Below are 16,911 nucleotides of genomic sequence, written 5' to 3'. Positions count from 1 at the left end.
TCACTTTAACTGCATTAAAATGTGAAACTGCACTATTAGATAAAGTTTTGAGTTCTGGTTTATATTTTTCTCTCACAGAATATTAAAGCAAGCTCTGGAACAGAGTTATAACATTCAACAAGAGAGAATTAAAGAACTTTTTAACAAAGGTGATGTTTTTTGACCTGCTCACCCTCCAGATCAAGTTATACCACACACTTTATGAAACATGCAGTATTTTGGGAAATAAAAAAAATGTCTTGTAAAGAGATTTAAAGAAATGAGCTAGCTTAAATTTTGAGGATCCTCAAATCTTCAAAAAGATTAGAAAGGCTAGCAGGCAAGCTTTTTCTCTCCTTGCCCCATATGAGTGTCAGTTGCTTCTCCCTTTGTCTCTTGCTAAGAGTGATCCAACTGGTGAACCTGCCTTGGATCTCTCAACCTACACAGATAGTACCAAACAGTTGAGCACAAATGATGGAATCAAGGCCAATCCTGCTTCAAAGTGTTAATAAACATCACTGCAGAGAAAGAAATTTCAAATTTGAAAGACATTTGAAATTCTTACCTTTCTGTTTGAGACCTACTTCAATAGTCACAAAATTTTCAAAGAACACATAATATATAGGTGAAAAGTGTAGGTCAAAAAACTGTTTAAGATCAATGGACTCTGCATTCTCTGAAAGACAAACAGAAGGTTATTTTTCTCTCATTATCTAGCCTTATGGTTCATCAAGTTATATCAATGTTTAATAATACCGGATGAGCAAGATGTTTAGGATGACTAATATAGTCAATATAGAAGTCAAAGCACATTTACAATTCTGGCTAATTAAATTCAAGTTGGTGGGTATGGATTGCTTAGTATATATTTATGTTTAAGCAAGACAAACAATGACCATTCTTTCTTAAATTATTTTTGCATGCAAGACATCAACAAAGGTGTCACACCAATTCCATCTTAAGCATTCCTTGAGTGCGGGTCACTCTAGTATCTAGAAACTCGTAAGTAGTTCCCAACCTGCACCCCAACCCCCTGCTCTGAGCCCCCTGCCACATCCCACACCCCAACCCCCTGCCACATCCCACACCCCTTTTGTACCCTGAGCCCCCTGCTTGCCCCCCAACCCCCTGCCCTGAGCCCCCTGCCTGCACCCCAACCCCCTGCTGCACCTTAACTCCCTGCCCTGAGCCCCCGCCACACCCCTCATGCACCCTCTGGGGGCAGAGAGGGGGCGGAGTTGGAGTGAGGACTTCAGGGAAGGGGTTGGAATGGGGGGCAGGGCCAGGGGCAGCGGGGGAGGGGGGGTGTCAGTGATGCTGTCCTCGGGCCAATGAACTAGCTCTCATTTGGCCCTCATGGTCATTTGAGTTTGAGACCCCTGGCCTAGGATCTTTCCAGCAGGCTGATGAAGTGGGTTATAGCCCATGAAAGCTTATGCCCAAATAAATTTGTTAGTCTCTAAAGTGCCACAAGGATTCCTCGTTTTTATAAAAGAGAAGTGACATCATCACTTGACCTTATTCCCCTCACAACTCAACACCTGAAAACAAAGACAGAACTGGGGAGGTGGTCCCAGGCTGAAGGAGAGTTCCAGCCTGTGTATGGAAGATTTTTAACCTGCACGTACTATCTATCTATCAGGGTGAGAAACTGCTTGATTCAAATCCTGTCCAGTTTATAGAACTCAGATTGTGAATTTACTTTTATTTCTTAGATAACCAACTTTTATCTGTATGCTTACTACTTATAATCACTGAAAATCTTTCTGTAATTAATAACCCTGTTTTATGTTTTAGGTAAAACAGTGTGTTTTAGTTGAAGTGCCTGGGAAATCTGCAGGACAGTAGAGCTTTGGGGTCCTAGGCTGGGGAGCTGGGGGAACTGGCGGGAGACTTTCTATTATTGGTTCATGAGTGGTTGGCAAAAGCATTCATGTCACTCAGTTGGGTATGTTCCTGTCTGTGTAAGTGCAGTACCTAGAGAGCTTTGCCATTTGTTGTAGAATCACAGTGTGAGAGGGAGCCCAGGCTGGTAAGACAGAGTACTCAGGAGTACCCAGTTCCTGGTTGCATCCTGGTGAACCCATCACAACAGTAATGAGTAACAACCAATTAAAGAGGATGGCTCCAAGTACATCAAGTTACTAATTGTTTTTTCTGCTGCCCAAGTCTGCATTATTGCCATCTCTCATAATGTCATTCCAAGTATTGCCATTTATTTTAAAAAGGATGCTCATGAACATCTGATTTCTTCAGTCTTTTTCAACATCAAAACTTCAACTGTACCAAGTTTTGCCCTTACTCAAAGTGACTATCAACAATGGGGCAAATACCAGATTGCCCTCAGGGAAGATGGTGGCCCCTTAATCATCACATGAGGACCAGGAAGCAGGGATGGCATGGGTAATTTTTACCATGATAAATCATGGTTGTAATCACACTAGAAAAAAAAACTAGTTTGTCCGAGTTTAAGGCATTTTCTATTTTAAAAATGGTTTTGTTAATGCACACCACATAACACTTAGTTTGAGTAACATTCAAATTTTGGTTACATAAGGCAGTAGATAAGTAGATTAATTTGGGATTGAACAAACAGACTACGGTGGGCTTAATATTAACGTGTAATTATAATACTGAACATTGGAATGTCTACACATTTGGTTCAGTATTTTCTCAAGGAAGTTATACATATGGCTCATATTTCAGTTTTCAATATTATATAAACTGAAAAGTCAAAAACATTCTATTACATGAAAATGCAGAGTTGTAGGCTTGAAGCATTAAGTAATCAGAAACAGAGTTGGCCATTTGGCCACACAGCATTCTGTAGCAAAAGACCAACTTTGATGTAGTGGACAGACCGAGTCTTCAGTTTTGAATGGATGTTTCCAAAGTTTGAAAAGATTCACTCTACACTTGCTGAACACTGATGCGGTTATATTTCCAAGTTTAAGCCAGTATTTAGCAGCACCATGTCCTAAACTAGTTTTTCCTTGGGAAATTGCCAACCCTACCAGGAAGGGGACAGAAGAATATGGAGGACCAGGAATGGAACTGTGATGGCATCAGGAGGGAAAATCAGGGTAGATAAAAATCAAAGATTTTAAAAAATAAATAAATAAATAAAAATCTTTTTTTTTAATAAAAAAGGTTTTTGAGGGGAAAAAAATCTATCTAAAGAAATAGTATAGCTCAAGGATATCTCATCATGGAATAGAGATTATAAATACTAATTCTATAGTATGAGACAATATATTCATGTAACGTTTAAGAAAAGTTTTGTAAATGAGTTCCAGTAGTTCATGGATTAGGGACCCACAGGGGCGGCCCTAGACTAGCTTCTGGCAACTGGCGCCCTAGGCGAACCATGCAATCGGCATCCCCTCCCCCAGGGGCAGATCTAGGCTGAGGTTTTTGATAAACTGGGAAATTTTGCTCCTTTTTTCCTTTTAATGTTTTTACTTTAAAAAAAAAAAAAAAGAGGCTTAATTATTTGGTCTGTCCGTCCATCCAACCAATGTTTCTGAGATCAGATAAAATAGACAAAATTTTCAGAATAGATTTGTACACGACAGCTAGGTATTTCAGTCTGATTTCAAACAAAAATGCATTAAAATGTTAATTATAATTACTACAAATCCAAAATCATCCATTACGCTATCCTGCTTTAACTGCCATTACCACCACATCCAATATAGAAAGAAATAAGAAAACTTTTCAATGAACTTTAACCTGTATTTACAAAACACACCCCGAATAAAAAACACTGTGCTCTTGAAACATGACTTTTCTTGATTTAAGTTTTGAAAATTCAGTCACTACTTCTTTTAGATCCAGTTTTCCAGCTATTTCATGCTCTATTGACATTGTGGCAAGTCCAACAAGTCTCTCTTGCACCATTGCTGAACGCAGATGTGTTTTTATCAATTTTAACTTTGAGAAGCTACGTTCCCCACTAGCTGTGGACACAGGCAAAGTTAAAAGAATGCGTAGAGCTATAAAAATGTTTGGAAAACTTTATGAGTTTATTTTCACAAACAAATTTCAGTACTTCTTCAGGAGTGGAAAGTTTCTTAAGTAGTCTTGAAAAAGCCTTAAGCTCACTAAACAAATCTGTGGCATCAATAGTCTTTTGAATTTTCATGAGTCAATGCCAACTCCAGTTTTATACAAAATTCTCTTATCTGTTTTGCTGTTTTCTTTTGCAAGCTGTGGATATCATACGGAAAGCCAAATACTGACTAGCTGCTGCATCTGTTGAAATCTTTCATCAGCCGAGTGAATAGCAGTATCAAGGACTGCAAAGTAGAAATTCACTTTGAACCTTTGTTTTGGGTTCTGAATGGGTGTGTGTCTCGTCCTTCATAAGAAAACTGCTGTTTCTTTTGCTGAATTGAACCAGAGCCAGTTCACAATTGGGTTGGAAAGTTTATTTCTTCAGCAAGCTCGAGAGAATCTACCAGTGTTCTTTCAAACTCTTCATCAATTCTGAATTCCTCCAGAATATTTTTAGTTTGCTGCAGTTTTTGAATAGCAGAATGTATGTTCAAGTTCTTTTCCCGAAGCTGCTTACTAATGAAGTTAATCTTGAAAAGGATATTACCACCACAAAATGAGTGAAGTTACAAATTTGAACTTGCAGAAGCTCTTGCAAATGGCCTTTCCATCTGAATGTGCTGTATTGTCAGATGATCCAGTAAAGTTAGTATCATCAGAAATTTCAATTAGGGAATTATAAATGTTTCCAAGTTCATAGTGAAGAGGCTTCAAAGCATCAATGCAACTCTCCCATCTTGTTTGACTAAGTGGTTTCACAGTTAGAGAATTCACATGGCGAGTCAGAATCTCCCAATGGCGTGTTAAGTCTGAGAAAAAAAGAAAAAAAAAAAAAAAAACACACGTTGCACTAGGTCAAAGAAACTGCTTGCCTCCAAACAGCATCTAACAGCATCATTGACAACCTAATTCAGAGAATGCACACTGCAAGGAACGAAAGGCCCTAGGATTGATTTCCATCATTCTCCTTTGCACACCATTGTCTTTACCCTTCATATTACTCCCATTATCATAGCCTTGGCCACGTAAGTTTTCAACAGATAATGACATTGTTTCAAGCTCTTGTAGAATAGTTTCAGTCATAAATGCTCCAGTTGTCTCCTTCAGTGGTACGAAACCCAAAAAATGTTCCTTTATGAGCACTTCAACATTATCTTCATCTGCAGACTTTTCCATATCCACAAAACGAATGATCGTCATTTGTTCAATATGACTAACATCTGGTGTACAATCCAGTATTACTGAAAAGTATTTTGCAGAATGGGCAGTTTCTACAATTTTCAAATCCTCGCAAATGCCACTAAAAAGAATCAGTTCATTCTGCATATTTTTTCCTAAGTAATGAACCTGTGTTTCATGATCAGTTATTTTACGTAGATGCTCCTTCGTGACTGGATCAAACAAAGCTAGGTAGTCAACAAACTTTAAAACGTTTCCGTTATCTGGACTGTATAATTTTTCATTTCTACTGTGGCCACAGAATGCTAAATTTTGCCCATCGAGAACTCTCACTAAAGCAGATGCTCTAATATTTGTTGCCAATATTCTTCTTTCTTTGATCACACAAATTCTCTTCATCAATAGTTTTCCCTTTTTCATTTGTAATTCAAGTTCTTTCCAATTTTGAAAACATCCCAAATGTTCTGTACTTCTTTCATGTGAAGAGAAAATTGAAGATGTGTTTTTCCAGTCCTTCGAACCATTTTCGGTAAGTGATGTACCAATTGCTTGATTTCTAAACAATGTGCAGCAAAATAAAAAACAGAGTCCTTTGACACTGAATATTGTAACCAGTTTTGATGACTTTCTTCCCCATTAATGCGTTTCCTCTTGTAATGCTGAGCAGAGAATTTTCTTTTATTTCCATCCCTAGGGAAGGGAAATTCATGAACTTGTTCGGGTCCATGTTCTACGAGAATTTGCCACACACTGTCATCACATCTAAGCCATGAAGCTGGGTCCCCATACTGTAACCTATTTGTAACTTCCTCATCCTTTCTTCCTTCTACTTCATTTACTTCAATTTCTGCACGTGTCTCTGAAGGGGTATACATTTTCTCCACTTCCATATCAGTCTGATGCTGTGAACTGCCTTCATCTAGAAGTAAGTTTCCATCATCTTGAGTTTCCAAACTGCTTTTTTGTTGATGTGAGCTACCCTCATCTTGAAGCAATATACCTTCATCTTGATGTTCCAAACTGCTTCCATGCAGATGTGAGCCAACCTTCTCTTCAAGTAAAATTCCTTCATCTGGATGCTGAACTGCTTCCATCTTTATTTGGAAGAAAGATATTTCAGGAAGGATCCCTACTGTTTTGCTTGGTCCTTTTCCTTCTCAGCCTTTCGTTTATGATACTCAGCTCCTGATGGTTTTCTTTTTCCTCTTTCTGCCATGGGGCATTTGAATATTACGTACCGTGCTCCCGACTGAAGCACTATAGCATTAAGGATGGCTGACACACCACATGGTTGGCGATTTAAACCACATTGCAGCCATCCCAACACATCTTTTCACTGCTTAAAGGTTCAATGTTTAGTTACATACACTCACTTACCTATTCAACCAGTTAGTTACAGCGTTTACACGGAAACAAAATGACCTTTTTAGACGTTATAACCTGACACCAGTTGTTTGGAAAGTAATCCCCTTCTTCACGGTTACCCACTTGGAGTGTGACATCACTTCCACAGTCTAGTCAGCATTAATGCTGTTACTTTTCTTTTATGGACCTTATTTATTACATGTGAACCAGTTATAACAAAGAAAAGTTCATAACTATACAGCCCGATAACGCTAAGGTTTAACAATGCTTAAAGATACTCATATTTTGGATTTATAATGCTAAAAGACATTCTTTAATCTTTGGCATCAAGAAACAATTTTACACAGTATTCACTCGATTCTTAGCCATCTACCTGTGACGTGTGTTAAAACGACCATTTGACATGTATCAGCTTGTGATATCTCCATTCTACATGAATTTCTGGCTATGCAACCTTGATGTATATTCGAGTTAGGTGTCACTAGCATTGCAGCTCTTGCCACTGGCGGATGTGTTTCATTGTGGTTGAGTTATTGCTTATCAAATTGCGGAGTGGGTCATCTTGACCCTATATTGCAAATTGAAAAATAAATTAGCTAAAATATTATTTATTTTTGCAGTAAAAAAATATCTGACATTAATAAATTCTCAGAAACAGAGAAATGAATTATAATTCATATTCCTTCCATACGCGCACAGGAATTGAAATAATGACATCTTTGTTATTTTATTTGTTCCCTCCCCCCATCTTTTTCATTTTTTCCTCCATTTTTTTTATTTGATTTTTTCCTTGAATTTGGCGCCCCATTTAACTTGGCACCCTAGGCAACTGCCTAGTTCACCTATATGGACTGGCCGCTCCTGGGCACCCAATCTTATGGGGCTCCAGGGACTTCTGTATAGATTATTTAGGTTAATCTTTCTATCTACCCAATGAGATTCAGTGTTCAGTCTAGAAGATACCATCAGAAATGCTTAGTTTTGCAGTTCTCAAACTCTGGATTGTGTCTCCAGAGATAACATGCTTGTTAACAGCAAAAAAGGTTAAATAAATAAATGTGAGAAATAACAGACCTCAACCCTATTGTTCCTCTGCAAATTTGTGTACACAGAGTCACGCGCTCTTACCTGTCTCTCTAAGTGCAAAGTTTTAAAAAGTTCAATAAACAGAAGATTGTTGAGGGCGGAATAGATCTGGACAAGAAGAAGTCTGGAGATAAATGTGAGAAGGAAGGGAAAGGCAGTACAAACAAAAGTGAAACTGTTTGAGCAGCATATTCCATAAGTCTTGAGGTCTGAGGATAGCCTCCATTGATTTGAGATCTACCACAGTGGTCTCCAAACTTTTTTGATTGCACACCCCTATCAGTAAAAAATTTGAGCATGCACCCCCAAATTTATGTATAAATTATATACATGTACTACCATTTTAATATATTATGTACATTACAAAACATACACAAAAATAAATTAAAAAAGGATGAGATAAAGATGAAATAAAATTAAAATATTGTTTATTAATGGTACAAAAAACCTTTCTGCTCTCACAAAAAAATATTTTTTAGTGAGAGCAATGTAATTGAATATGCATCATTATTTCTGAACATCTTGGTTTAACACTGATACAGCGATTCGAAGGTCTGGGTTAGGGTGCGGGAGGGCACTTCAGGGTGGGGTGCGGGGTCTGGGAGGGAGTTAGGGTGCGGGACGGTGCTCAGGGTGGGGGTGTGGGAGGAGGCTCAGGGCTGGGGCAGGCAGGAGGTGCAGACCACTTGTCTGGGGCAGCTCCTGTTTGGTGCAGGGAGTGTACAGGTGGCTCTGCCCAGCGCAGCACCGCCCCCATGGCCGCGATTCTGGGAGCTCCCCCCACACACACCCCCGAGGGGGCAGGCAGGGCCACCCGGAACACATGGGCTTTAGGGACTGCAGGGCCCTGGGCTAAGAGGGCCCCGGGGCCCTGGCCTGCAGCTCCAAAGTCCCTTTCAGAATGCGGGCCTGCGAGCACAGGCCAGATGACTCAGGAGGAGCCGGGCAGCCACGCAGCGAGCCGCCGGAGAGAAGCGGCACTTTTCCCTTCAAAGCACCACTTCTCTCCAGCTGGCTTTGAAGGGGAAAGTGCCACTTCTTTCCGGCTGCTGGCTGCGCGGCTGCTCCTGCTCCTCCACAGGCCGGAGGACTCAGGGCCGCATTCCGAAAGGGGCTTTAGAGCTGCAGGTTAGGGTCCCGGGGCCCCTTTAGCCAACGGCCCTGCAGCCCCTAAAGCCCCTGCATTCCGGGTGGCCCTGCACACCCTGGGGTACACGCATCCCCACTTCAGAGACCACTGATCTACCATACCATTCACTCACTAAAAGGGAAAACCTATAATGGCGGCAGGTCACAAAAGAGACCCAGTTTGGGAATATTTTAATGAAGTTCCTCTACCTGTGGGTAAAAACAGGCATGTGTGCAAAATGATACAAGGCCTGGTTGCCCGAATTAAACAACGTCATGAGAAGCGTTCCTTCTCAGGAGTTAGCTGCATTGAAGATGATGAAAGGAACATGTCTGAAACATGAAGGACCTTAAGGTTCGTAAACTTTATTTCATGCTTCTTTTTTAAGGACTGCCTGTCTTCCTTCTGGACTGTTCTTGAATTCTCATGTTTGAGCAAAAAATATAGTACCATAGAGTAACAACTATAATTTTAGATGCAGTTGTGATAAAATAAATAAATAAAATAGCTGAAATAGGCAGATCTTCCTTTTACAATTTCACCTTTAAAAATGGTACTGAGTGTCAGTGAATGCAGTAATACTAAATGAGCAGTATGGTAATAATTTAATAACTGCATTGACTTATTTTGTTTAGGAAAATCCATCCTTAACATACAGGATTCTGAAGATTATCCACCTCCAAGATCACCATCATTTTCTATAGTTTCAGAATTATCTGCCAATGATAGTGTTTCAGTCACATTATATATGGTCACATAGCCACAGTATATCATCTGTAGCAAAAAGAAAAAACCCTCCATCATCCAGAAACCACCATAGATACATTTGTGATAAGAACCAGCAGATTACAAAAAGAGGTAATTGATGAAAAAATTGCCTGTTTATGCAACAAACTGTTCTTTCCCACGCTTCATTAACATGGTTCAGTCATTAAGACCAGGATACAGTCCACTCAACGGAGCAGATGTCACAGGCAAATTGCTGGATAAGTGTATGAAAGAGAAATTGAGCAGTGTGCAAAAGGTCTAGAGGATGAAATTGTTAATCTGCGTCTTGATGGGTGGAGCAATGTCCACAATGATCCTGTTGTATGTGATTGTGTGACAACAGAAGTAGGGAATGTCTTCCTTAAACAATTGATACATCAGGAAATGCACACAGCAGAATACTTAGAAGTAGCAGCAAAAGCTATAACAAACTGAAAAAAATTCAAATTTCTGGTATGCAGCTTGGTCACAGACAATACTGCAAACGTGTATCCAAGATGAGAAGTTATTTAGAAGAGAGTCCCAAGCTAATAACATACGGTGCTCATTTGATGCACCTTGAGCACTATATCAAGAACTGAGCTAATCTGATGACAGTTAGTGAACAAAATTGTGAAAAAATAGATGGCACTGTCACAGCCAAAGTTGTCAACATTGGGCTTAAGAGAAATGTTGAACCCATGTGGAGTACCCTGAAGCCCATTTCTGTAGCCTTGAACAAAATGCAGGGAAATAGCTGTTTTATTGCTGATGCTATTGAAATTTGGAAGGAACTGAGTGAGATCTTAAAGAGAGAAAAGTACGACAGAGTTAAATTACAAGCATAACAAAAAAAAAAAAAAAAAAAAGAGAGGGACAAGCACTATTTCCAGCTCATTTTCTTGCAAATAGTCTCAATACTCGGTCCCAGGGTCAAACCTTAACTGCTGAAGAAGAGGAGCTGGCTATGACATGAACATCCAGCAATCATCCCTCCATAATGCCAACTATAATAAACTTAAGAGCTAAGGGTGAACCATTCAAGAAATATGTTTGCTGACGTTTTAAAGAAAGTCACACCAGTGAACTGGTGGAAGTCACTTAAGCACTTCGATTCAGAGACTGTTGAAGTGATGATCTCACTTTTAACAGCAGTAGCTTCTTCTGCCAGTGCAGAAAGAATATTTTTCTTCCTTTGAACTAATTCATTCCAAAGTGAGAAATTGTTTGGGACCTGAAAAAGCAGGAAAGCTTGTTTTTCTTTTCCAGATTATAAACAAACAGGAAAATGAAGGTGAAGACAACGGAGTTAGCTGCAGAAGCCAATATTTTAAATGTCTCATGTTGACCTGGCTGACAGAGTCGGTTTGTTTGTTTTTTAAAAAATATTTCATGTAACTATTTTAGTTAAAAACAATTTTAACAAAAACAAGTCTGATTTTAAAAATCTTGAATGTTTAACTAAATTCATATGCTTGTTTTGTTAAAATATTATATGTCTGCTGTTGAAAAAAAAATCCAGAATACGTAATATTGTTTTAGTTAAATAAAACAATTTAAATGCCTGTCTGGTGATATTCTCCTCCTAATACAGCATGGCAAGAAAATCCTCCAAATATTAATGATTAACCTGTTGAATTGGAGATATTTCACCTCCCAATGACTTCATAAATATCTGCTTCAATTACCTTTGGTAAATGAAATAACCAAACAAACAAACATTCATTTTCTGATATAGCTGTAAAACTAATCTGAAATGTTTTCAAAATAAATCGCTTCAAAAATGTATAGTGTGCACCTTCTAAAAATGAAACCTACATCTTTGAGTTGAAGAATCTGTATTACGGTTATAACAACCAACAAGAATGCACTTTTATGTAGAAATCCATGATTAAATCGAGTCTTCCTGACTAGTGATTTAAATCATGATTTAAATCAAATCCACCCTGTGGGAAATGTTAGGAAACTGGGCATGAAACAATGAGGAGTCAAGGAATGAGTGGCAGGAAACAGACTGGAGGGAGTAAAGGGCAGCGCCACCTGAGGGGGGGGGCAGCAAGTGGGTCAATTTGCCCCAGGTCCCGGGCCCCACAAGCCCTGGCCCAGCGGCAGTCCGGGTCTTCGGCCGGCATTTCGGCAGCGGGGCGCCCTTCAGTTCTGCAGAAGACACGGAGCGACTGAAGGGCCCCCCGCCACCAAAATGCTGAAGACCCGGACTGCCGCCGGGTGAGTAAAAGCGCCGCAGCTCCCCTGCTTTGCCCCAGGCCCCCTGAATCCTCTGGGCGGCCCTGGTAAAGGGGCCCATGAGGAAGCAGAGAGGGCGAATGTGATAGGTAGGAGACTGAGAGAAAGAGAGGAAAATACAGGGGCAAGTGATCGTAGGGGGCAGAATCTCTGGGGGGAGCATGCAAGGAGAATGGGAGTGGAGCAGCTGCCTATCTTGTCAAACTGGGGAGAGGAATGAAATGGCACCCTTTCCTATGCCCTGAGGTATGGTGAACTAGGTGGAAATCCTGCCTGTCAACAAGCAGGGAGGCTGCATTTGTGTGTGTCCTCTAAAGTTTCATTTTGATCCTGAAATGATCACATACACATTGTGAATGTGTGGCTTTCCCAAATGATAAAACAAAAAGAAGTGCGATTTAATGATTTTTAAAATCTCATTTTTTTAAACCATTCGTATTTTTAATGTTTAGCAATTGCAATACTGTTCCTCGCTCCTACGCCTTCAAGAGATTAATTAAAGCTTTGTCTAGATGAGGGAAATCTGTAATATAATTATATCCATGTAGTTGCACCAATGTAAAACCCTAACAGAGGCACGCTGTACTGGTGCCAAATGGCGCTTGCACTCACCCCAAGGTAAGCCACACTATCACAAGCCTTGTTTTACACACAGGAAAGAGACATACTGCACCAATCTCTTTACACGTGTTCCAAGATGGGTTTCTATAATACTCCAGCATGGAGCCTCACGGCTTTCTGACTCAGCCAAGATGCCAATTGGCTGAGACTCGATGATACTGTGATGTGATATACTATTATAATTAGGTAACTACCTATTCTGATTAGACCACTAATCATCAACTAACATATCTGAATTTCTTAATTTTAGGAAACTGCTCATAACTTTTAAGTATATGATATGGGGAAAAAGAAAGATTAAGTAGACGGAACATTTTAGCAGTTTTCAGTAGTTAAAATATTCCATCCTGATTTCCTCCTAACATTTACTTAACAGCACTAGCAATGGCAAATTTTTTGGAGTTCAAATAATAAAATGATTCAAGAGTCAATGGTTGCTGCAAGAAATTCTATTACTCCAGGCTGAAACAAATCAGAACAGAATATTTTCTTTAGTACTTTCTCTTGTACATGCCATGAAAATATTTACTGTATTAAAGTAGTAAGAGTTTTCTGTTAATTCTAAAACAACTTCCACAGCAGGAAAGTACAAAGTATACATCTGGTTTATTTAAAATATAAAATTGTTTAGGACCTCCATTAAAAGGATAGTTTTTCCATGAACAACCTAGTACACCTCCTTTTGGCACTGATCCTGCTACATGTTGTGCACAGGGGGACTCCCTGCACCCATACGAAGTCACGTATGAACACAGTCAATTGAGGTCTCCCCCCGACACCTGCAATGGGTTGTTGATCTGGGGCCACAGGGAAGTATATATACACACCAATATTTCCTCCTCAGACCTGATTTTTATAAAGGAAATGTGGTGCTCATTGTATGCATCACACCAACAGTCCAGGAGAAAAGTCCTATATCCTTTGAACAGGTACAGGATAGGAAATGGCAGTACAAACTTCAAGACCAGATGATCATTAAGCCTGACCTCCTGAATGACACAGACCATAGAATTTCACCCCGTTACTCCTGAATTGAGCTGATAATTTGTGTTTGACACATCTTTCAGTCTTGATATGAAGACATCAGAAATGGAGAATCCACCAATTTCATTGGTAGTTTTTCCCAATGATTATTCACCTTCACTATTAAAGATTTGTGCCTTAATTCTAATTTGAGGTTGTCTGACTAACTTCCATCCATTGATTCTTGTTATGTTTTTCCTCTACTAGATTAAACAGATCATTAGTACCTGGTATTTTCTTCTCTTGAAGGTACTTATACACTGATCAAGTCACCTCTCAATCTTCTTTTTGATAAACTAAGTCTCTCATGGCAAGGAATTTTTTCCAGCCCTCAAAACATTTGTGTCTTTTCTCTGCACCCGCTTCGTTTTTTCAATAGTATTTTTCAAAATGTGAACATCAGAGCTGGATGCAATATTATGGTATCAGTCTCATCAAGTTGTATAGAGAGGTAAAATTACCTCCTTCCTCTTCCATTTATACATCCAAGGACCACATCAGCACTTTTTGCCACTGCATCGCATTGGGAGCTCATGTTGAATTGCTTGTCCACTGTGATCTCTAATCCTTTTCAGAGCCACTGCTTTCCAGGATACAGTCCACCATTCTGTCGGTACGACCTGCATTCTTTGTTCCTATAATGTATAACTTAGGGCTTGGCTACACTGGAGAGTTGCAGCGCTGGTGGAGGCTTTACAGCGCTGCAACTTAGTAACTGTCCACACCTGCAAGGCACATCCAGCGCTGCAACTCCCTGGCTGCAGCGCTGGCTGTACACCTGATCTGCTTGGGGTATAACGAGTGCAGTGCTGGTGATGCAGCGCTGCTCGTCAAGTGTGGCCACACACTAGTGCTGTTATTGGCCTCCAGGGTATTAGGAGATATCCCAGAATGCTTTTAACTAAATTACTCTCTTTGTTTTGTTATGATGCCTCTCTTTGTTTTGTTGTGAATTCGGGGCTCCGGGAGCTGCTTATCTAAAAAACAAACACAGCTCCTGTTTGCTGTGATCAATCTGTAACTGACTGTGAACAATCAACTGAGATAACCCACTACCTTGCTGTGAATGAGGCAGGCAGGGGGATGAATGTCTACAGCCTAGTGTTTGCTTGAGGAGAGAAACGGGGGGAGGGGGAGAAAGGGAGTCCGTTGGAGCAGCTGCTTATCTGGTCTGCAGGCTATTTGCAGTTAAGAGTGAATGAGGGGTCGAGAAAATGTTCAGATTTTCAAGGCAGGGAGCTGACACACAGTGTCGGCTCCAAAAATCCACTCTCTCTCTCTCCCCCGCTCCCTGTCACACTCCACCCCACCCCCCTCTTTTGAAAAGCACGTTGCTGCCACTTGAACGCTGGGATAGCGGCCCATAATGCACCACTCCCAACAGCGCTGCAAATGCTGCAAATGTGGCCACACTGCAGCGCTGGTAGCTGTGAATGTGGCCACACACCAGCGCTTTCCCTACACAGCTGTACGAACACAGCTGTAACTCCCAGTGCTGCACATCTGCAAGTGTAGCCAAGCCCTTAGCTTCCTCATGTTGTTCCACCATCAGCATGTCTCAACCCTAAACAGAGGCGTTTACCACCTTTGGAGTAAAAAGGCAGTTCAGTCTCATGGAAGTTCAATCGTTGTTTCGTTCGCCAAGATGGCATAACAAAGTTGAAAGTTGTGGTGGGGATTTCTGTGACATGAGCACCCGTTCATTACGAACTGCACCAAGACCACCAGCTTATTTTATGTAGGCGGAACAGCTATTGGAAATTAATTGCCAGATGTGACTTTCTACAGGACTTTGAAATGGATTCTCTCCATCCTCCCATATTTCTTGACGTTTTAAGGGGTAAAGATGTGATGGGTGAGGAAAGTTGAGTAGGGTGACAGTGAGTAAGAAAAGGTTATGAAGCAGTGGGAAACAAGATGAATCCTTCAGTGTTCATTTCCAGACACTTTAATGTTTGGATTTTTAAAAAGGTACCATTTGTTTCTTAATGAATATCGTGTAATCTTGGTTGTGGATGTTATCGGGACTATAATGAAACACTTTCAACCTTAACAAAAGTTAGTTTACAAATAGATCTCTGTATCCTTGATCTGCAGCTACATATTTCCAAAACAATCCAATTTATTCCTTGTTTTCTTGGTAACCTATGCTCTAATGGAAATAAAGCCTCAGAAATAGATCTGGCACCATGTAATTCAGTCAGAAAAGTTTGTCGGGGGGGGGGGGGGAGAGAAAGAGAGGAAGGGAGGGGATAATGTATTTCTATATTTAGAGACTAGAAGGCCAAAGCTTGAACTGTATAAAAATAGCTCTACCATAGTAAAGTTCACTTTCCCAACATCATTACAAAAATTCTGAGTGTAGAATAGGAAGATACAGTTCACTTAACACTTTGCTATCGCATAAAACATAAGAATGCAGTACTTAAGTAGATAATTAACTCTCAGCAATTTGAAAAATGTATTGCCAATCTCAAAATTTTAGAATACTTTAATATTCTACTTTAAACAAATACCTTGTAACTGAAAAATTGGTAAGAACCTGTAATATCTAGTCACTAGTATGCCTTGTGTATGGTGTATGTAACTTTTCCTTAACACTTTTTCCCGCATTTCTCCAATCTAGTCTTTATGTTCTTTTAGATGTATTAGAAAGAAGATTTTAAATTAGTTTGTCTGTTTAAATTAAAAAAGTTAAATAGGTGAGCATTTTCCAAGTTCATTTTATGACAAAATGGGTGTCTTATTTTAGTTAACCTGACAGAGAGAAGCAAGGAGAAATACAATGAAAGAAAAAATAAAACTGTAATTATGTAAAACCATTAAAGAAATCCACAATTGGTATGTAAATACCATTGGATAGTCACATCCCTTAAAAAAAAAAAAAAAAACTTTGAACAAAGGTTTAATGTAGTTTTAAAAAAAGAAAAAAAAAAGAAAAAGCCTGAAGTACACTAAATTCTCCACACACATGCAAAAATACACTAACAATTAAAAAAGAAATACAGGTACTTCACAAGCCCTATTATAGAGGTGCCAAAGGAAGACAGCAGTTACCCACCAACAGGGACTGTTAGCTGGTAAAGCAACTTAACATGACCACATGAATGGGTAGCAAGTGCCTGAAATCTATTTACCTACTTAAGATTTTATAGTGGCCAGGGACAAGTAAATATAACATGGCCATTTTTAAGTTTACTTCAAACTATTAGGGAAGAGAGAATTTTCTTGTGCATTTCATGCATTTCTGAAGTTGATGCTTATATCCTCAAATTAATATTTTATATATTACCCATAATAGGTAGATTGAAAGATCCAGCCACATCATGAAGTACAGTTGAATACAATTTAGCTTACTGAACCTCCCACATTTGTATTTATATGCAAGTTGGATTTAGCAAAACAGACTCTATAAAGAGGGATCTTTCTGTGCTTTAAAGACTTATTATTTGTATTTCATTTAGCTTTTTAATGCATTA

At 39.6% G+C, this 16,911-nt stretch overlaps 1 protein-coding gene across 10 annotated transcripts in view; it reads right to left on the bottom strand.

Annotated features, from left to right (window-relative positions):
• Nucleotides 1-16,911, bottom strand: part of RALGAPA1 (Ral GTPase activating protein catalytic subunit alpha 1) — a 258,521-nt gene that overhangs the window by 228,320 nt on the left and 13,290 nt on the right. For 6 of the 10 annotated variants that reach the window (XM_039534620.1, XM_039534625.1, XM_039534622.1 and 3 more), the window contains exons 2-3: nt 6,956-7,150; nt 548-658 (exon numbers count right to left, since the gene is read on the bottom strand). In XM_039534620.1, coding sequence (XP_039390554.1) covers nt 548-658; nt 6,956-7,070 — 226 coding nt within the window. In that variant the 5' untranslated portion in view covers nt 7,071-7,150. The remainder of the gene's footprint in view (nt 1-547; nt 659-6,955; nt 7,151-16,911) is intronic. The other 4 variants (XM_039534629.1, XM_039534621.1, XM_039534630.1 and 1 more) reach the window with 1 other exon arrangement.

Source organism: Mauremys reevesii, linkage group 4 (assembly GCF_016161935.1).
Source record: "Mauremys reevesii isolate NIE-2019 linkage group 4, ASM1616193v1, whole genome shotgun sequence".
NCBI classification, from domain to species: Eukaryota; Metazoa; Chordata; order Testudines; family Geoemydidae; genus Mauremys; species Mauremys reevesii.
This window is presented reverse-complemented; position numbering and strand designations above follow the sequence as displayed.